The sequence below is a fragment of the Photinus pyralis genome, unplaced genomic scaffold (genome assembly GCF_008802855.1).
Source record: "Photinus pyralis isolate 1611_PpyrPB1 unplaced genomic scaffold, Ppyr1.3 Ppyr1.4_LG6, whole genome shotgun sequence".
In the NCBI taxonomy this organism is placed as follows: domain Eukaryota; kingdom Metazoa; phylum Arthropoda; class Insecta; order Coleoptera; family Lampyridae; genus Photinus; species Photinus pyralis.
This window is the reverse complement of record NW_022170663.1, coordinates 5,524,084-5,547,117: the sequence shown is the minus strand read 5'-3', so window position 1 is coordinate 5,547,117 and position 23,034 is coordinate 5,524,084. Positions and strand designations below refer to the sequence as shown.

The following is a 23,034-nucleotide window of genomic DNA, read 5'->3' as shown; positions in this document are numbered from 1 at the left end:
TTTAATAGACTAGAAACCAATTTCGAAAAAAAATTCAAAGGGCTGTAACTTTTGAACTAGTAGCCCAATCTTGGAACTGTTTGAAATTATGGATTCTACAGGCCACATTCTATTAGAAATTTTTTTTTCCGGGTCGATCTGAGACAATTTTTATTTCGGGCCTCAAAAAAAGGCAGTGTATAACCTTTCTTTTTTACCAAAAATCGACTACACCAAAATTTCTCGGGAAAACACTTTTTCTTATTAAGTTTGGGGCGTAGAATCTAAAACAATTCGTATTTTTTCGATTAGACTTCTCAATCAAAAGTTATAGACTAGAAACTAGTGATTTTAAATTACACGTTATTACGTGTAAAATTACCAATTGTTTATGTTTTTTATGTATTATATATGTAATTTATGTAACTTACCATTTTTTTTTAAAAACTGTAATTTTACAGTAAAATTACCAGTAATTTATGTTTTTTATGTAATTTTCAAATATTTTTGTAAAATTACCTGTCATTTATGTTTTTTTTCAATATTGTATAAACTTTTTTGAATTTTGTGAGTGTTTGAAAATAAAAACACTTGTTAAATTATATATTTTGGTGTATTAAATAAAATACCCAAGCAGTAGGTATTTCGCCATCGTCGTTTGGAGGAAGAAGCTCCAGATCGCGAATTAGAGGCTGTATCATCTTCATTAAACCAAACTAAATTCAACGGTGAATCGTTTACGTTGGTAGTACCGTTGAGATGGTCTGTGGTAGTACCGATCAAAATGTACCTACAAATAGGTATTACATTTATGTAACTTACAAAAATTACGGCTTTTTAAATTAAAAACGTAAGTTTCATAAAAGACATTAAAAATTACATTAAAAAACCGGCCTCTTGTAAGTTACGAGTAATATAACCGTTTTTTATGTAACTTACAAATCGTTATTTTACAATCCACATCACTACTGACAACACACGACATACTTATGGATTTCATAAATTTTGTAAATATTGAATAACGAATTTATCTCTATTTTTTTTTGTCATACAGCAAAATGATTGCTCTTTTGAAATATCGTAAAACATATAGGCAGTGCATTTGAAAAACAAAAGTTGCATCGACTTCCGGTGTAACCGGAAGTGCTACCGGAAGTTTGAATATGCGGTCAGATATATCGTAATGTCACAATAGGTATTATATTATATAATATTTCGTATCTCAACAAATAAAAGAGATATTTAGGTGACCCACCTATCTCGAACGCACTGTATATATTTTATAAGCGAGTTTGGTGGCGTGATGCATTGAGGCGAGTAGCTACTGATTATTATTATAGGCGTGAAAAGCTATTATAGGAACGAAGTTAACCAAAATAAAAATTCTCGTAAAAGTCTATGGAAAGTCGTTCAATTAACTTAACTTTTATTGTTTCCTGTTGACAATATAATATTGTATTATGACATGTCACAAAATGAAGAAAAAAAAAAGAACAGGGGAAAGAAAACATTGACATAACTTAACATAAAGATAAGATAAGATAAAGATCAATTAGTAATAGTAGTAATAGACGAAGTGAAGAAGACAGGTCCGTTATTACTAAATCAAACAGTGGCAGGGTTTGAAAAATTGCTGGAGAGCGACTATTACAGAAATGAAAAGGGTATCAAACCACTTTGCGATTATTTCGAAAATGTGTGGATAACGACCAGGAAGGATTAGGTATCTTTATTTGCGCATTCATTATAGAATTGCAAAAAGATCTGCCGATAACAAATAATGCAGTTGAAGAATGGCACCGGCATTTTGGATATTGGTAGCTGCGCAACATCCTACTATAAGGAAGTTTTTTAGATAGCCTTCGCAAAGAGCAGCATATGAACAACATAGCGATAGAGCACTATATTCAGGGAGGAAATCCATCGTCCCAGAAAAAGATTTATTGAGATGTTAATACTCGCGTTTAAAATGCCTGACGCTGCTGATAAAATTGCATATTGCATAGAACCTTCATTTAAATTTAACTTTATTCGGGTCTCTGATGTATCAGAAACGTTAAACTTAACGTGCAGTTTTTCTGTCCAAAAACGATATTTTGCGTTATTTAGTATAGGCAAAGTAACTTTTTCTACGTTAAGTTTAACGTTAGTGATAGTACATCACAGGGCTGATTATATGTAGGTATGTTTTCTAGCATAAATCCAATAAAACTTAATTTTGTGCAGTACTTGATCGTATGGTTTATTAATTATTTTTATCGGTGTTCAAAAAATGTTTGACGGGCGGAATTAAGTAGTGAAGAAGGGCAATTAAGCAGCGGACATTTAACTACGAGGACATTTGACCCGCGATCAAATGACCCGCAGCCATTTGACGGCGTGATTTTAACCGTGAACCGTGGGTTAAAATTTTAAATGCACATATCTCTCGAGTGCGAGAAGATGGTTACAATCTCACTATTCTGTACCTCTAGGTGCACTTAAAATTAGCACTGTAGGTACATGGAGGCAGGAGGTGTAACCGGAAGTTGATCCACACTTCGGAATTTTCAATCTACATACATTAACTAAATCTGATATAAATCGCATTAGGCTTGGACCGATAGGTTTATGAATTGTTTGAGTTTCCTGGGGCCTGTAACACAAACCGTACAAGTCCTACAATTGTTAGAATATATTTTTCACTTGTAGCTTTTTCATAACACAACTCATTTGGATATATAGAATTAAGTAGGACGTGTAGTAATCTACAGGCAGATTACTTGTAACTTGTAGACTTGTTACAATTGCATAGTTTGTGTTACACGCCCCAGGTGTCCATTAATAAAAGAAACTGTAGTGGAAATCAAGCTCGGGGTTACGGACAGACGGTGATATTTCACTCATACTCATACAAAAGCAGAAGAGTCGATTTGTTAAAATTAGGAAGGTCAATTGGCCAAATTTAACATTTAAATTTACATATCGCCCTTATTTTTGGCAACAAAAGTTTGCGGCTTTATTTCTATTTTCTACTCGGGCACTACATTAATTAATTAAATAAGAAGGTTTCATTGTAACTGTGAAAAAATTACCTTTGGTATGGTACCTGACTGGGGTCAATACACCCCATATGATTTTCGTTGGGTTTTGTACTGTATTGGATAACATTTGTTGGAACTTACTTTGGTCTCATTGCTCACGCAACGGTTTTGTTTTACCCAACTTTCCATAAATATTGCTTTAAGTTCTTTTATACTTACGACTTGTCATCTACAGTGTGTTCGAGATAAGAGTCACCTCAATATCTCTTTATTTGCTCGGGGCGATTCGAAAAAATGGTCAAAAATAATTTTGTATGCGATATCACGACCTATCCGATTGCACATTGAAACTTCTGGCATAGGTACCTTCCTGTTAAACCGGAAGTCGATGCAACTTTTGTTTCCCTATGGTTCTTTTTTAAAGATCTTTGCAAATGTGTAGTACGACAACATCAAATACGCATACGATTGAAAAACAAAAACAAACAGAGAAATTCGTGATATTTAGAACACTTGAAAAATAGAAATTTTAATATGTGATCGGAGAGATCATAAGGTCACATACAAAATTATATTTTGCAAATACCTCGAACGCACCATATATGGTAAACAAAATAGTTATTTATGTATCCAGGGCATTAAGGCGATATTTATGCCGAGGGCGACAGAGCCCGAGGGCCTCTGGCCCGAGGGATTGTAAGTCGCCCGAGGGTTAAATATCGAGTAATGCCTGAGGTGCACACAACATTTTATTTTTCATCGTTCCAAATAATGCATTTCCAATATACAAATGTAATGATTATTGTTATTGCTTCTACGAATCAAGTAGCATCTTTTTTATTACATAACTCCGTCAATATATTTGACAGGCAGTTTGAGGGCATAATGAGAGGGCATAATGGATTGTCATCTCATTATGCCCTCTCATTATGCCCTCGGGCGTCATAGACTGCTTTATATATCTCATATGACAGATATAATTGACATATAATAGGCAAATGAAAAATAAAATAAATTTTAAGAGATGACAAACATGTAAGTAACGATAATAATTAAAGAGCTTCAATACGTATAATGTAGTACACCATCTAAAAACACCATCGGAAACACAAAGTTCAGTTGAAATACATACAGGACGAATTGACTCCTCGGGGGTCTGTAGGGGGGTATCAAACATTGGGTCTTCTTATGTTAAGCTATGCTTAGTGGAACAGAGTTATATTTTGATAGTCGCCAATTCTCATATAAAATGAGAGATGCGGTAGCAATTCTAAATCGGCTAAATAAGCCAATTAGACCGATATTATTATTCTTTTTCCCACCCGCTTCAATTATGCGACAATAATAACATCAATTTTATTACTCAAAATTTATTTTAATGGCGCTTCATTTGAAAGCAAATTTTCGACCGAATGATGCTTTACAATTTATAATTGGACTATTTTCCATAATTGAAATTGCCGTTAGCTGTGTGAGATTAAACGTGGGTGATTTTGGAATAAATGTAAAATTAAAATGATATCACGGTAAATTCGTTGCTTGACGTATTTGGTCAAATTTTGACAAATATTTATATGTGTTTCATTTACTGTTGACGTTTAATTTGTGATTGATGCACAGTCGTTTGTAGGTCTTTTGGAGTTTTCCTCGCTTCCCTTGTAATTCGCTTATTTCATCATGCTAACTTCGTGATGTGTGTGTTTAGGTACATACAATCGACCACTCACCTGCTCGCACTTGTACGTCTCTGCTGATAATCCTTCCGACACCATTTGAGGCGACGCATCGATAAACCGTGCTGTGAATATCCTGTCTGTAAGCGGCAGCTGCAAATGGAAGCAATACCAAAGTGCCGTTCCTAAGTACCCTCCGTATTCCCGAAACGTCACCAACAGATGTCCCGTCAACTGAAAGCCAGTCGATGGAAGGTTGAGGACTACCCGAAGCCGAACAGTCCAACCATCCACCGCTCGAGTTGGAGAACTCGAGTCGTGTTGGTGGTTCCATGACAAACGTTGGTCCTCTCAGATGTAAATCAAATCCGGTGGACAATTCTGAAAGGAAAACGAAATATTCAGCATTAGCCACTTCTCATCGTGCCATTAAAATTCAGCCTTCGCCGTTTAAAGTATTTTAGGAAACCCAGTCTGCATTTTAATGGCACGTTTTCCCTACGCACGACCAATTCGCCGCAAAGGTTTATGAATGACTCCCCCTATTTGTCAATGATAAATTTGAGACGCGTGGCGGAATGTACGATTTCAAATTTTGAGAATAGACAAAGGAAATTCGTTTTGCACCGAGAACAGTCTCCGATTCGCCTCCGCCTTTCGTATGTTTCAATGGAACTAATCGATCGTGTTCGAAACGTAAAGTTGAAATTTCTAATTGAACATTCTTAAATCAAAATAATCCCCTTTGTCAAACAAGGGAGTAACACCGTTTTAGCAGATTACAAAAGCCACTGCTGCCGTTAGTTATGAACTTGCATCTTTCAGTCTGGATTTGAATTTTTTAGCATAAACCTTTTCAAAGCGAGCTCACTCCTTTGAGCCACCCCTTTTTACAAAATAATGACGACTTGGTTCTGATTCACATTACGAGTGAATAACTTTCCCGGATTAATTCTCGCGAACGAAACGGAAACGAATAATTGCGACGGGAATCTATTGTTCCTGGATGCTACACAAAAAAAAACCTAGCGGAAACGTGAGATGTTGAATCAATTTTTCTAAAAGCTGCTGCTGCCACGTATTTTACTAAACCTTCTTTTAGATAAAATTTGTCATTAACGAATGGTTGACACAAAAATATGTTTATTAAATATTAAATATAGCAGACGAGCTTTTCCCTCTTCACATTCAGCGTAATAATTCACGTGAGACTAGAATTTCCAATGAGAATTTCCAACAATGCTCGGAATGCTTCACAATGTTGTTTCGTGCTATTCAACTAGAGATAGCGTGGCTCCTATTAATTAAAAATACACGATGTTTTAAGAAACATCCTTTACTTACACTTCGATAAGTTCTAGTACTTTATAAGCAAAATGCATGCAACTTAATGTGAAACAATGTAATGTCACCTATTGTCGTCTCGTACTGAGAGCCCGAAGAGGTCTCCTGCAACTTTATTTTAATGAACCACACTTGAGCGACGAAAACAAATTTCCCGATCTCCCTTATCTCGGTGAAATTGAAATTTCATTTCAGCGCTACTTTTCAATTAGGTACTTCACAAATCTTAAACTAGCATCTTGCCACTTCAAATTACGTCGGTGAAATAATTGTACCTTTTCGATACAAGCGTAAAACTAAAAAAAGTCACACTTGAATTGGACAGCAATGAATTGACGAAAGAAATTAATTGTAGAGCGAAACCATAAGTCGTCAAACACTCTTAATTGAACAAAATGCTCGAAAAAATTATTAATAACATACGTTATGCGGATGCCATTTCATTAATGGCAGATAATTTGTTGGACATACAATACCATGAAAACATAAATGGCCATAACTTTGAATTTGCAAGGCTTTATAAAATATTGCGCAACGTTTATAAAATAAGTTAACAGTTGAGGACCGTATTTAGGGGTAGGTAGCTTTGTTCATTTGTTAGAGATGTAATACACGAAATGTTTTCTCATGTACGTGGACGTTTCATTGCGAATGTGGCTTTAATAACGTTTATAGGAAGTGTGAGTTATAGTAAAATTCTTTTAGTTTAATTAATTTGAGTTAGGGGACGTTTGAAGGTTAATACAGGGTAAGTAACTTTTCACATGTACTTTATATTTTAACCATTCGCAAGAAGGTGGCTTTAGAATTCAAAATAATACAATTTTTGTTATCAGGCGTTTTGTTTGCTTTATGTGGGGGCGCAATATTGATTGGATTAGTTTGCAATGATATTTTTCCGCCATCTTATTTTACATAAATGCCAAATGTGAAATTGTTCATGAATTCCTGGGTCAACCTGTCAGTTATCCACGTCCTATATTCAGTTTGGGTCTGTTTTTTATGGTTTATGGTAATGCGTTTTACTATTTCAGCTCGTGTATTTTGTGTTTGTAGTAATTGTTATTAGTAACTATTACTACGTAAACCATACGGTAATTTGTAAATAATGGTATCAAGAAGCAAACAACAGGTTAATCAAGTAAACGAAACCCACTACTACGTTGGTTTTGCCAGCGGAAACCACTCTCATTGGCAGACGCCTTTAAAGTCGATACGTTTATAGCCTAAGCGTGCATAAATATCGATTTTGACATCTTTTGGATAAAAATATTTTTGTCATTCATATAGGGCATCGAGAAATCGAGTTTGGTGTTTTTCTCAACAAAATTGGTGTCCAAATAACGATTTTGACGTCTTTTCAGTAAAAATATTTTTGTCTTTAAAAATACACATTACACATGGATCACTTCTTGGGCATGGAGTAATCGAGGTTAGTATTTCCCAAGCAAATGGATGCATAAGTAACGGTTTTGATAACTTTAGAATAAAAATCTTTTGGTCGCCAAAAATCACTTCTTGGCCATCAAGGAATAGAGTTGAGTCATTTGGCAAACAAAATGAATGCCTAAATATTGACTTTGACGGATTTTTGGTAACAACGTGAGGGATGCCAAAGTAAATTTTTGATAACAAAAACCCGAAGTCTATATAAGAGGTATAAGGTATAAGAGGTCTGTTTTTTTTACTTATTTAACGTAGATGAATGCATAAACATTAAATTGAAATGAACAGAGGAGAGGCTAAGTGCGGATAGATCTGGTCACCCCAACGATGATATTCATTTGCACTTCTAAAGGAGGGGCTCAAAAATAGTGTTACCCATAAGTGAAAGTGCTTAAAACTCCCAATTCATGGGTAAAAATCAATTTAAAACTAACAACAAAACACAGACCGACGGATAGAAAGTCCAAAATGCCCAAAATTTAGTCAGTTAGTCCCTTAACCATTGTCTATCTATTACGGAAAACAGAATTAAAAAATTCGAAACCATTCGCGAGTCATGACTCATGATGTATACACAAATGGACGAATGGACGCACAGAAAGTCCAAAATCCTGAACGATCTACGTCGCTCGTAAGTAAAAGTAAAGTAAAAGAAAAAGAAGCGTATCTGAATGGACATGGCCGCCCCAACGATTATATCTGAGTGGCGTTCACAAATTAGTTAAATATAGTTCGTAAATCCAGTACACAGTTTAATTTACGAAAGGTAATTTTAATTCGTGGGGGGGGGGGGCTAAATTCAAGTATTTTTGGCCACCAAATTTTGCATTCCCAGCGATTTGAACGGGCTCTAAAATTGAGACCCTTGTGATATCAAAGCTCCTAAAGCTCATAACATGACGAATTTTGCTGCTTTTGTTGAAAAACGGTGCTCACAAATTTTACCTGTAGCGTTGAATCTATGAAAACTAAGTAAATTTCAGGTCTAATACTGTCCGGGATTGAGAAGGATAACCTTATTTTGCAAGAATTTTGATGAAATTTTGAAAAATTCAAACATATAGTGATGATAGTTTTCACTACAAATGCGATTATTAAGTGAATGTGGATTCCTAAGGAATTAGGCCGAGTATATTCTTAATATCTCATTGGCGTTTTCCAGAAATGTTGATAGTGGGCTTTTGTAATACAACCAAATAGAACATACATGGGGCACTTGTCTATCAATGCTGTTGGATAAGCGGTGAATCACACTTTTAAACAGGGATAGACTAAGCAGTATTGCATAATTGTAGTTTTGGCCCAGTAGCTGCCGAAAATTTGTTAGTGACCTTAAATTTTGTACTGTTATAACCATGCGAATGTTAACAACCCTTCCGAAAATCATCCCTCATAAACTTACCACGCGTTTTTCATTTTCCCATTGCAAAGTACAGAGCAAGTACCTCGGCAAGTACGAGTACGTTACATTCCGATAATTCCAAAATTAACGCAACTAAGATTTTAATCAAATAGAAAACAAAACTAGGATAACAGAGGAGAACCTTACACACCAAACGCAAGAAACACACTGCGGTGACTATAACGTTATCATGGAACTTTGAACCCTGTTATAGAAAGTGAAAGGATTACATACCTATCGCGATTGTGTCGTAGACGCGAAATTATTAGTCACCACCTAATAGGTGGTCGAAAAATTATCTGGTTTTTAAGAAAATTCGCTTTTACATTCGTTTAACCTTCAATTGCTGGGGTTGAAATTTGTCTAAAACATCAAATCGTTTACAGTATACACCAGCCACCTCTTTGGTTGCATTTAAAAATACACTTCTCAAATTAAAATTACGTAATTTTCCAGAAAATTCGTTCTATATATACTCGGTTAACTTTCATCGCGGGGGGTTGTAACTTTTTTTGGTACTCCGTGTTTTGCCATTCATTTTAGGGACTAAAGTGTCACTTTTGGGAGAAAACGCGACGAGGGACAAAAAGTGACAGAACACACTGAAATGTCAAGGTGTTTTTCATAAATCTTTTTGAATTTGGGACGTAGTACTTTCCTCATAGCTTGTTCTGAATAGTTTTAAACGATCATTCCTGCGCCGTACTTTTGAACGAGAATCTTCACTCTTTAAATTAAACTAACATTTATTATTATAATGTCACAATTTGACATGACACAGTACGAGTATATTGATCGTACTATCAATCAAAAAATGTTTTCCTTCAAATTTGCACGTTAATATTGAAATTGCTGTAGCTGATTACAGGAGTACATAAAATAGCGTATATTCGGGTGCTTTTTTTTGCAATTTTCACCCTCGGGATTAAAACACACACTTTAGTCCCTCGGTATATCTATATAACATACTATATGACATTATATATTGCTGCTTTTGACATCGACGGGAATTAAAGGGTTCATCAGCAACCCTTTCATTGTCTTTAAACAATCCGATTTCGCCTCATTGTAAAATCATTACTGTGGCATCTGAAGTAGACCTTATAATTTAGTATAATTGAAGGTCATCTGCAAACAGTAAAATTTAGTTTAGAGAAAGACAATTAATAAAAATATTAAACAGTAACGACCAACGAGCCTATATGTAACCCTTGCGGAATTCTGAATTTATTGGTATTGCGTAGAAAGTAAATTGTTTTTGCTGACAAATAATTGCTAAACCAGTTAAAAAGTGGTATTGTTAATTTTTGGATCGGTTGGATTGAAAGGGTCTACCAGCAACCCTCTAATTGCCCTTAAAAAATTTGAAATTATGTAATTTTCCAAATAATCCACTAGTATATACTTGACAATCTTCAATTGCGAGGGTTGTAACTATTTTAGTACAAATATTGTTGCTGCTTTGATTGAGTGGGGTTTGCGCGTACAACAGAAACTGTCCTAGCAATTTTTAAGAGAATTCGCTCTTCGATTCTTGGCAAAGTTGAATAACGGGGGTGTAACTTTTGCAGTAAGTACATCGAATATCGTTGTTTTTTTGATTGATTGGGCTTAAAGAGTTCAGCAGCAAACCCTTAATTGCGTTTAACAAATTAAATCCCTTCTCATTAAAAAATGATATAGTTTTGTGAAAATTCGCTGATGGTACACGCACATTACAATCTTTAATTGTAGGAGCTAAAATTTTTCTGAAATAAGTATAAAAAATTGTTCTTTGTTCCAACGATGTTCTTTAAAGAATCTACACACAACCTTTTAGTGGCCTAAAAAAATCCCTACTCACTTTAAAATTATGTAATTTTCAAGAATTATTATTGCCATTAGGTATATAGTTGGTAAACTTTAATTGCGGGGGCTGTAAAATTTAGTAAACCGCATATTGCTACTTTTGAAATCTGCTGGAAATAACCCTTTCATTGCCTTAATGCCTTTAAAAAATAAAACTTCTTATTGTGAAATCAGATATTAGGTACGTTTTACCAAAATTATTATAATCATCGCCTGGTGGGGGGGATAGATCAAGTACATTGCCTTATTTGATAGACTTTTTTTAAAAAACACAACAGGCAATGTTTTCGTTCCTTTTAAAAAATGAAAACACTTTTCATTTTGAAGTTACGTAACTGTTAAAAACAACCCACCAAGTTTAGTTGCGGAGGTTATGTAACTTTTTTCTTATATATTGTTATTTCTCCGCTCGAAGGGTGCACTAGTAGGTAACCCTCCAATTGCGCTTAAAAAATTAAATCCCTTCTCATTTCACCGTTCTTGGTATACGAAATATTGTTGCACGTTTCACCGACTGGATTTAGAGGATCTACTAGCAACCCTTAAAAATGGCATTCCTTTTCATTTGGAAATTTATTTCAAAAAATCAAGGAACCTTGCCTTGTTTGCACTGCTTCACGTAATGCCAGAGAGGTTACTGCAAACTCCAGGTGTTATGCGATTTCAGTGTTGAACTAAAAATTCACATAAGAACTTACTCTAAAACAAAATAGCGGAAAGCAACGCTTCGCATCAATTTTAATGTTTCGCGTTCTTGCTAACTTCTTAGTGCTTATTTAATAAACCCAAAGTACTAACTTTCATAGGATTTGTAGAGAATATTTTCTTGTAGTTGTGCTTGAAAGATGGGTAGATTTGTTTAGCGAAAAATAAAACAGAAAGAACCTGTTTCGAGTGGAGAGAGAGCATAAAAGCACCCCTTTAGGGCGTATAACTTTTTGTTTTCCAAGTAATAAAAGGAGAGTTTCTAACGGATCCAAAGCGATGAACGTTCATTGGCATAACAAATAGTAGGTATACAATACGCTTACTGCACATTGTGAATTTGTACATTATAAAATGGAAAGGATGCTAATTAATCTCTCTGAGAAATTTGCAAAGTTGATAGAGGTGATATTGAAATTCTTCGAAAGAGCTTCAGGCTCATATTTTGTTATATAACTGTAGGAATATGTGAAGTTGCTGGAATTTTGCCAGTTCACGTTACTTGGGCTGCAAACAACAACTAGACTCGCAGATCCCATTGACTGTTAACCAAATTTGACTCAGGAATTTCACTCTCCGACCAATTTTGAAAATCCAAGAAGAGAGTGGGCCAATTCTTCCCCCGAGGAGGTTTTAGTTGACTTTAGAGACTGCTTTAACTTCCAAAACTTTTATGGCTGTTGCGCAAATCTAGCTTTCGCACCTGCATAATTGAGTACGGGAAGTGCTTTTAATGCAATAGATTTCCCTAGAAAATGTCATATTTAATCGTTTTGATATCTATCTTAATATTTAATTCCTTAGATAAGTAGTGGTGTATATTGTTACGAAGCTGTTTCAGCAACGGAGGCTCTCATCATCTTTGGAATTAAACTAGAAAGTAGGATAGTCCTATCAAATCACATTATACCCTTTCGCAAATTATACTATAAATATGTTATTAAAAATGGAAACTAAAACTAATGTGATTATGATAAACCAGTCCATCTTGAACTTCAGAACTTAAGGAATAACAAATTTTGTAAGCTGTGTGAAGATATTAATGAGTGTCTAATAAAACGGTATTTGTCACATCTATAATTTTTTTGATTCGACATCACATCAAGACCTACGTAAAATTAGTAGTGCAACTGCCTAAAGCAATAAAAGATTCTTCTGAGGTTGAAGCACAGATACATAATTGATTAATAAAATTATTCATTTACAGTTACGAAACATTACAAAAAGCATCAGTGTGGGGGATAAAATTTAATGAAAATGGGAGAAGAAGAATACATGTTTGATAAATAAATTGTCACGAACTCCAAAATTCGCTAATAAGTAAAATTTATACGTCCACAACGCCGTAATACAGCATCCACGTTCGCATTTACCTATTTACGTAAAGAGTACACGATAAGGGGATTTGCGCTTATCTACCTTACCATAATAATAAAACGCAAAGCATAAAACCATACATCACACGATGATAATTAAGTTTTATTACAGTTTTAGTCACATTAAATTTTGCTAGAGTTCCTTACGTTATACTGCCTCCGCCAGCAACCGTTGCGTATAAAACAGGAAATAACTTGGCTTTTACGTTGCTTTGACCGATGAGTCCGCTTTCTAGAGAGTAATTTAGCAACAAATTTGAGTAGAAATGCGACATTCAAAAAGTAGTCGTGCAGACAATTTATTAAATGCGCTAGCCTATTAGAAAATTTTTATAAAAGTATACCCCTTAATTCCGCCATTTGTAAACGTAAGCTCATTTTATTACGTGAAATATATTTCATACACTACACTCATTTTGTAGAGGAGCTTCCTAAGGGACGCAGTAAGACATTGATGTAACCTATTTCGTTTCGTACCTTCTTCGCTTTTTCTACTTGATGCGAGCTAGAACCGCCTTCCATCCTAGTAAATATTTATACTTTAATGGCATTGTCGCTCCATATTTAATACAACTGCGCCAAATTAAGGGATAAAGGGCTTTAAAATTCCGTCCATTTCCGGCGTGACGCCGGATCTGCTTCCCATTCAACTTCTGACGCGGATAGGTATTGTGAAAAAGGTAAATCAGCCCGAGTAGAGAATTACATTTCTCCTTGTCACGATAGGATCTCCCTTATTTTGTACAAGGATATGTGACACGTTAACTGAATTGGACCATAAACTATTGACGCGCGCCATCTTTTCTGTGCTTCGCCGAAGATTTTGTCGGAGACACATTCGAAATACATTCCGCCGCATTATAATATATATTAAAATGAAACCCTCGTTTACTTTAGATTAGTGTGTTGTAAGCTACGAGCGCACAAGCATTATCTTCTATATGGCGAAAACCATTCATCAATCAAACTTCAACCGAATTTGACATCGCGTAATCGGCAATTAATTATAATGCTCTTACATTTCGTACGCCTTACATTTATGGGAGCATACGATTTCGAGACAACAGGCTTCAACTCCACAAGAAGCCAAAGTCTCTTCATTACTTCTAAATTTTCATTTACCATTTGAGGAGTTATCGTAGACTTCCAAAATAAATACATTTTTCCGATCATTCCACAATTAATATACCAACTGTAGTATTTAAATACAAAGGAAGATTCGTAAATTTGACAACAGTGTTACATACATATATATATTTTTGAAGATAAGAAGGTTGCCGAGCTTTTGACAATGATTGGAAAGAATGATTTACGAGATTTTGTGTCTAAACGTAAACCATCTAATATTGATGACATATTAAGATAAATTTGTAAGAGGCCCCTATTCGATCATATACGGTACAACTCGAGGCACAACGCAGATTTAATTACGTGGTTTATTTATATAAAATTAATTATTACTTATCACTCACTTCAATTTGCTTATATAATAAAAAAATGCTTCTAGAAAAGTCTCCATATTTCATGAAATGAATGACATCCTCTTTCATTCTTTATAATCGGTGGCATATAATTGATACTTGGTATCGCTCTAGAAAATTCGCTACAGTATTGTACGTGAAGAGCAGTTCGTTTGGTTTTACATTTATCCGTTGATACCTTGATCCGTCAATCCGTTAATTTATAAAGATCAATTAAAACTAATTTCTCACTTATTACATTTGAAAAGTATCTGTGTTCACCGTGCCGTCGCGTTGGCGCAAAAATTTGTTCATCAGAGTTAGAGGCTTAATGAAAAAAATAACCGCTAGATCGGTAGATCTGGTTAATTTTCTTGCGGCATGGTCGTTAACAAAGAGGCGATCTATTGAAGACGCGAGGGATATTCCTTCCCCTCTCCAGTGTATAAGGCGGTGCATGCTAAGCAGTGTTTAATACGAACAAGTTAAAAAGTAATCGTAAACGATTTACATAAAGCGCATTTCCACTTGCATTCATTTTCCATTTATAAGATGCAACTTCTGTTAAAATCGTAAAAATCCGGCCACAAATATGAAAGATAGCGTTGCACATGGGCAATCCATTTTTTACGTGTTACTTCAATTTCAGTTTATGAGAAGAATTTCATTTCAATGCTTTTCTAAATAAGAAAGTTGGAACTGCGCATGCGCAAAACCAAATTTTAAAACTAATGTTAGATTTTCCTTTGTTCCAAGCGCCTAAGTATCAAATTTCACTTAAATGGTGCCATAGATAAAAAAGTTGGCACTGCGCATGCGCAAAAGAAAATTTTGAGACTGGCGCTCGATGATTCTTTATTCCAAGTGCATATGTATCACATTTCATTTAAATTCTTCCATAAATAAAAAAGTTGGCACTGCGCATGCGCAAAACCAAATTTTGAAATTGGCGTTTGATTTTCCTTTATCCCAAGTGACTATGTATCAAATTTCGTTTAAATTCTTCCATAAATAAAAAAGTTGGCACTGCGCATGCGCAAAACCAAATTTTGAAATTGGCGTTTGATTTTCCTTTATTCCAAGTGCCTATGTATCAAATTTCATTTAAATTCTTCCATAAATAAAAAAGTTGGCACTGCGCATGCGCAAAACCAAATTTTGAAATGGCGTTTGATTTTCCTTTATCCCAAGTGCCTATGTATCAAATTTCGTTTAAATTCTTCCATAAATAAAAAAGTTGCCACTGCGCATGCGCAAAACTAAATTTTGAAATTGGCGTTTGATTTTCCTTTATCCCAAGTGCCTATGTATCAAATTTCATTCAAATACTTTTATAAGTAAAAAAGTTTGCAATTCGGTTTATAAATGGTCGAGATGCGAAAAGGGCACTGTGAATTTTGAATCGATTCGATTCAACTTTTGGCATTGCGTATTATATGGCTAAAGCTATGCCCATATTGAATTTCATGCAATTCAGTTCATAACTAACGGAGATGTAAAAGCGATCGAACATTTCTAAACAAAGTTATCGTTCACCCGGACAGATAGATGGACAGACAGACAAAGGAACAGACGGAGAGACCAACCGGCAGGCGACAGATAGCAATGCAAAATTATAAACGATCTCTAGGATCGTTAATAAACGGCAAAAGTGTAAAATTATGGAACATGTAAAAAACGGTTTTTTGTTTTTTTTACAATAACTTTTTTTGTAAGCGGTACAGAAAAAATTCCTTCCTTGGTACAAGACTCGACACCATAACGAACCAAATAGCGAAAAAAGTAGAACAATAGCTCTTAAGATAAAGAACTAGTAGCGTCGCAAAACGAGCGGACGGACGGACGGACAGCCGGACGGACGGACGGACGGACAAAGTGGCCACAATAGCGCATTTTTTTTTTATTTTTGTGGAAATGCGCTAAAAAGGCGTTTGAAGGTAAGCGGTGGTCTATGGAAGATGCGAAAGATGTTCCTTCCCCTTTCGAATTATAATAAGGAGATATTGGAAGTTAATTGGGGGTCGATACGAAACATGCAGGAGTAAGTGCTCGGGTTTCCCCTCTCGGTGATTGATAGGTAAAGTCGATCTTTGCACATTCTTCTTCCTTAAGGCATTCAAGTTTAGACTGCATACTCTTCCAAAAGTGGTTTTTAGCGCATTTTTGAAAAAAATACGCTATTATATTAGTTATGGCTGGTTGGCCGGCAGTCCGGGTGAGATCTCAGCAACTACAATAGCTAGAGACTTCAAATTTTCACTAAAAGCTTTCTGCTATGTGCAGGCTCTAGTCTATTTTGATTTAGATTACTTGTGAGATCGATAATTTAAGAAAATAATTTCGATATGGTTTTCGGAGGTGCTATAATTTTACCATTAGATAGCGCTGTGATTTATTTTACAATATGAGAAGTCTAATCGAAAAAGTACGAATTGCTTTGGATTCTACTCCCCAAAATTAATAAGAAAAAGTGTTTTCCCGAGAAATTTTGGTGTAGTAGATTTTTGGTAAAAAAGGACGGTTATACACTGCCTTTTTTTGAGCCCCCAAAAAAATTGTGTCAGATCGACCGGGAAAACAAATTTTCTTATAGAATGTGCCCTGTAGAATCCATAATTTCAAACAGTTCGAAGATTGGGCTACTAGTTCAAAAGTTACAGCCCTTTGAATTTTTTTTCGAAATTGGTTTCTAGTCTATAACTTCTGATTGAGAAGTCTGATCGAAAAAGTACGAATTGATTTGGATTCTACGCACCCAAATTAATAAGAAAAAGTGTTTTCCCGAGAAATTTTGGTGTAGTCGATTTTTGGTAAAAAGGAAGGTTATACACTGCCTTTTTTTGAGCCCCGAAGAAAAAATTGTCTCAGATCGACCGGGAAAAAATTTTCTTGTAGAATGTGCCCTGTAGAATCCATAATTTCAAACAGTTCGAAGATTGGGCTACTAGTTCAAAAGTTACAGCCCTTTGAATTTTCTTTTGAATAACGCAGCCAAAAACTCGTGAGATCGATTATTATTTTAGACTTCGCTAATGAATCACTGATTTGTATTACCAAAAATGCCCAAAAATCATGCATATGCTGATTTAGAACTTGTTTTAAAGTGTATCCACATGTAGCAAGGAAGTGTTGCTTAGTTGGTGTATAAATTAAACTAAACCTACAATTGTATTGTATAGTCACAGATATATGTGGTATAGTATACCTATTGCACGACGTTTATTAGAGTAACTACAAGTTAAACACATTATATTTCAATTTAGTAGAGGAAGAAGTTAACATAACCTCCTAGTCTTACAAAAATTAGCTGTCACTCCAGATTTTTCAGTTTCACGAAATTTAACTAACTCCAGATTTCGACGAAATGAGATTAACTTTTTATTAAGATTGTGGAAAATTTAGGGCTTCTCACGCAATTTTTGTTTGAAAAGGCTTAATTAAAGTGCCTTCTAGGCATTTTTATTAATTTCATGATCGTACCTCTGGACCTTATTAACGTAAGGTACCGAAAGAACTGTATGTTGGAGGAAGTAATCGAGGGAACTGTTAATGGAGAAAGGAAAACAGGGAGAAGAAGGATATGAAAGAGTAAAGAGAAGAGCAGAGAATAGAGTCCTGGAGAAGAGCCATCAGGGACCTGCTTTAGCAGAAAACTATTAACAATGATGATGATGCATAGAATACCTGAATTATGGACATTGCCCGTAACATATATAAACTATGTAAAGTGAGTGTAATAGCCACATTACATTTCGAGAATGCGCTAAAAATATAAAAAAATATGTAAGAGAGAGAAACTTTATTTACTAAATAAACGCCTGCTTGTCATGGTAAGAAGTTGCCTATTTTAAGACACAGAAGTATAAATGATTGTTAATTATATTTACCGAATTTTGAATGACGGACTTTACAATTTTTTCTAGAATTTCTTTGCCGAAACCATACTCTTTGAATCGATTTGCGAGACGTTTTGTCACTGTACCACGAGAACCGATGTAAAGGCCATGAACCGATATGTTCTCTAGAATTCTACTATTTTTAGGTATATAACTTGGAAAGAAATTGAAACGGACTCAAATAAATCACAAAAATTGATTTTTATAGATAATATACTGCTGGTATAAGTGAGATCGTGAAAGAAGTGTTATTTTTATTACTATTTTTAATAAATATGAATGATTATTGAATTAGATAGCAAATTACGAAGTATCTTTGGAGATACTAACCAAACCTACTACTTGCGGTTTGTAATTGGCTCGTGAATTATTATTAGGGAAACAAATTTCAATGGGATATGAGCTCGATTTTCGCAAAGCGAGTCCAGGACGATTATATAACAAGAAAAGTTCTACACATTTAACATTTTTGGAAGAGTGCGTGCATTTTTGCTCTTTAAATGTTATGCGTTTGTTTCAGAAAGTTTAAATTGACCACAAACACACAAACGTAAGAATGGCAATAAAGATATTAATTACATGCGATGAATGTATAAAAACATTGGGTTTACAGGATTTATTTGTAATAATTTTCCAATAAGGCACACAGATAAGTTAATGTGGCAGTTTCCGTACTTGATTCACTCGCCTAAACGGGTAGCTCTACCATAATCATATAGCAGTGTTTTCTCCTCCAGCTTTTCAAAGTTTCCCAACTATATACACGTGGTTCGTTGAACCTTGTCTAAACTCGGCTCTAGTTTACAATTAACCATCCCACACTATAAACCACACGATTCCACCATAGCCCTTTTGGTTATGTATCTATATCGTGACCAAGAAACGTGCTCCAAAACAACCCTTTCCGAGATCATCGATTGCAGTAACTGGATACCCAAATTCGAAGTAAATCACCGAAACCATTATACGCTCACAATTTCTAGAGCAAAGCATTTTGGCTGGAAAACGTGTAAAGCGTACTATTTACACTTTTATCTACGTTATGTTTATAATAATGTTGCCAATATCGCGTCGCAGTACAGCAATAACGCTACGTAATTATAATGAAACTTGGATGATAGTAAAATCTGCTGTATTTGACGCCCGTATAGATTAGAAGTTTTAGTACGGTCGTATAAAGTTACATAACGGCGCGTCCCTTATCTACAATGGGTAGGCAAAATTAGTTGTCTTAATCAACAAAACGTGTTTGCCGAAAACGTTACGTATTTCGTTAAAGTTACAAGATGACACGTTTTCGTAACTAATGCAGTCTACGACAGCTTTTGCATGCTAATTCTCGTGCGACTCGAATCGCCCCTAATTAAACAAAATAAATGGTTTATTGTTTCTCCTTTTTGGAAAGCTGGTCAGGTAGAACGGGTGCTTATCCAGGTGCGTTAGTAATGAATTGAATGGATCCTCTTCCTTTGCTGTACGTTCGCGGTCTGTCACAGTGTGCGATCAAACAATTCTGCAGACCAATATGAAACGAAATTTACTTTCACCTCTTTGAAATTTAATATGAATACAGAAATTTCTGTAATCCTTGATGGTACTCCATTTGATTTCAGAATTTAGATACACATTTTTGCAGTTCAATTCAGATCTAAATGGTCTTCTATCAAATGTTGAACGTAATAAGCCGAACCCTAACTGAAACAAGAACCCTTTGGACATGTTACCGGTAATACGCGAAGAAGTAAAAGTGTTTTGGGAGTGATTTAAACAAAAAATTGAAGACCTCGATAAACTTAGAGATTTACAGCTTACTCCGAAAAGTCTTTAATCACAGAAATTGAACAGTGTGACGTGTATACCAAAAGGATCACTATAGACAGGGTGAAGATTGAAAAACTGAATAGATTACTTAGTGAAGCTACCGTTTCGGGGGTAGCCGAGCGCTTCGAATAGTTGAGAGCTTTCCTGTGCTTGACGAGCACTGTAACATGACTGCTAGATTTGGCCGCGAAGACTTGTAAATCGCGATTTGTTTAAGTCGATGTTAAATAAAAAGAAAAGTGGAACTTGTCTAAACTGTATGATTTGATTGACACCCACTCTAAGTACTTCGGGCATTTCTTCGGACAAATATGCGGCACTCTTGTTACAGTTTATTTGAGTCTTGCTTGCCCCAAGAGTTACTGCGTATTTGGCAAAGATGTAACTTCCATTTTAGTGATGCGAGTAGGTAATTCAAAAACAACGAGTGCAATGATACTGAAGATTTGACAACCTCGCGTAGTGGTAGCTTTCCATTGGAAGTTAGGCGTAAACATTTATTGATTTTCTTAAGTGCTAAAGTGGAAAATGAGCAACGTATTGATATCTCTATCGAAAGTTTAGACGAAATTTTTAATAAGCACCCACAAAAGTTTTAATTTTCACTGGATCAGCAAAGTCATACGTTCTGAAATCTACTTTGTCTTCATTGAATTTAAAGCCCAAAGGGACGCAAAACATTGTTCATTTTCTATTTGGTGGATCAGAAGTAGGAAATTCGCATCTATGTTATGATATTGACATTTTTAATGACAATTACACCTGTACCATCGAGGTTTTAGACCAGACAAGAATTTGTCATGACGGTTTTTATGGTTCTCGGATTTAAGAGTCAAATGCAATAAATATTTCAGATTACAATACACAAAGGCCCATTAAAGTTTTAATTAGGGGGGACGCAGCAGCGTTTACTGGCAAACTTCACTTTGGAGATTGTGGTCCTGTGGCCTATGAAACGCATGTCGGTTGGATACCTGAAGGGAAAGTGCCTGAACAAGAATCTCTTAGTCATAGTATGATGGTGACTTCCCTGTTTACAAATCAATCAACAACGGAACTGTGTTGACTGTAGGTCAAAAGAGGAACTTGCATTAGCATTAAAACATTTAGTGATTAATACAGATAACAGATACAAAATTCAACTACCCTAGTTAGAAGGACACCCTCCCATTACCTACAAATTATAAAATTGTTAAAAGGCTCGACAAGACAATACAAAAATTGGAAAAGCAGAATTGAAAAGCTCACGTCCGTTGCATGTACTCTTGGTTTGTATAACTGACTGAATGCGTTCTTATAAGTGCGTTAGGAGTAGTTGGTACCACTGGCATTGAGAAAATATTGCTTTTACTTTTGTCGTTGAAATGACAGGTTAATCTGTGCGAAAAATGTTGATTTGAATGGAAAAATTCCTGAGTCATCACGCTCAAATTATTTAAATTAATTATCTTAGCGTCTTTATGCGAATGGGCCGGTGGCCGTACCCTTCTTAAGTACCGTTATTTTCATAGCATTCCTCTTTGTTAACACGTTTCTTTTAGGTTATATCATATGTGTTAATTTAATTATCTATCTTTATTTTGCAATTCAAAACCCATTTATTGATGGGGTACGTAAGTTTTAATTAACTGGAATTAGGTCTGATTTTGTCATTGCCCAAAATTGCGAATTTATTTACTGTTTTATGCAATTAACAATCCTTTGTGTGAATCTAGATTCTTTTCCAAGACAAAGGTTATACCCACTGGTGCCCGAGAACTCACAAAGCTTGTATTCTTATTTTATGTTTAGTTTTTGATATTTTTATTTACTTTTTGGCGTGATTTGAATACGCCTGGCACGCACGCAAAAAGTATATGAGTTTTGTCAAACCTCGGTGGTTCTTTCACCCGAAGACCCGTTTCCCCTGGCAAGCAGTGGTCAATTTCCTTTTCCTTTACGAAGCTTCGCCGCAGTTTAGAGAAGGGCTTGACTTTAATTGAAATTATTCCTGTGTTGTTTATGAAATGTAGGGAAAACGAGATAGGTGTCGTTTCCGACATAACGAAAGCATTTTTGCAGATCTGCTTACATCAAAAGGACACTGAATTTTTGAAATTAGTATGGACTTATAAAAATCACCAAGAGGTAGTTTATAAACACAACAGAGTGATTTATGGTTTAAATTGTAGCCATTTCTTGCTAGGGGCAGTCATAGAACCCCCGTCGTAACAAAAAGAAAGTTCTATAGTTCTCCGCCAACTGTATTAGCCACCTAAGTTCTGGCTGCCAGTATTAGAGCTAGACTTTACACACAAGTAGTAGAAAAATGAATGTTTTTTTTGGAGTGATTCTTCCACAGTAATATCTGGGATACAGCGAAATGAAGAGTGGGGAAGCTCTGTGTATAGCCGAGTATAGATGAGATTCTTAGGTAATAAATAATCCTTGAAATTGGTTTTATTCACAGTGAAATTTATGGAATACCTTTGATTCCGAAAAAAACAATTTAATTAGAAGTGACACCAAATTCCGTGGATTCTTTTGATTGCAACAGATATTAAAAATACACAATTTTGCACTTTTTTGACTTTAAGATCTCTCGTTTAAAATATTACTATACTAATAGTACAACACGAATCATATTATTTATCTTTGACAATGGATCTTAAAGTTATCGAGCAAATTTGACAAAATACATAAATAGGACCTTTATTTACAATTTTTCATCGTAAATTGGGGTCGATATCTAAAATTATTAGGCGGCTACCCTTGGGGTTGGACTTTGACGATTGATTGGATTATACAGGTTTGCTCTCGTTGGTAATTCTTTTGCTGATCAGTGAAATTCGAAAAGTGCGTTTGCATACACATTCAGATTAACTAACTGGATTTGATTACGGTTTGATTCAACTCTGGGAAAATCTCTTAGGTGAGCTTTTACATCACACTGCCCTTTTGCGTTAGCGGCACTATTAATGAACTTTTTTACTATTTGATTATTACAAACAGATTTCTTTGTGAGAACTCCCGTGCGTAGCATGAATGAATTTCACCTCCCTTTTTACTAGAGATAAGGTGA

At 35.2% G+C, this 23,034-nt stretch overlaps 1 protein-coding gene across 1 annotated transcript in view; it reads right to left on the bottom strand.

Moving 5' to 3' along the window:
• Positions 1-4,583: 4,583 nt before the first annotated feature.
• Positions 4,584-23,034, bottom strand: part of LOC116173507 (Down syndrome cell adhesion molecule-like protein Dscam2) — a 72,096-nt gene continuing 53,645 nt past the window's right edge. Inside the window, exons 2-3 of the mRNA XM_031491009.1 lie at positions 4,730-5,056; positions 4,584-4,657 (exon numbers count right to left, since the gene is read on the bottom strand). Of these exons, the coding sequence (XP_031346869.1) occupies positions 4,584-4,657; positions 4,730-5,056 (401 nt within the window). The remainder of the gene's footprint in view (positions 4,658-4,729; positions 5,057-23,034) is intronic.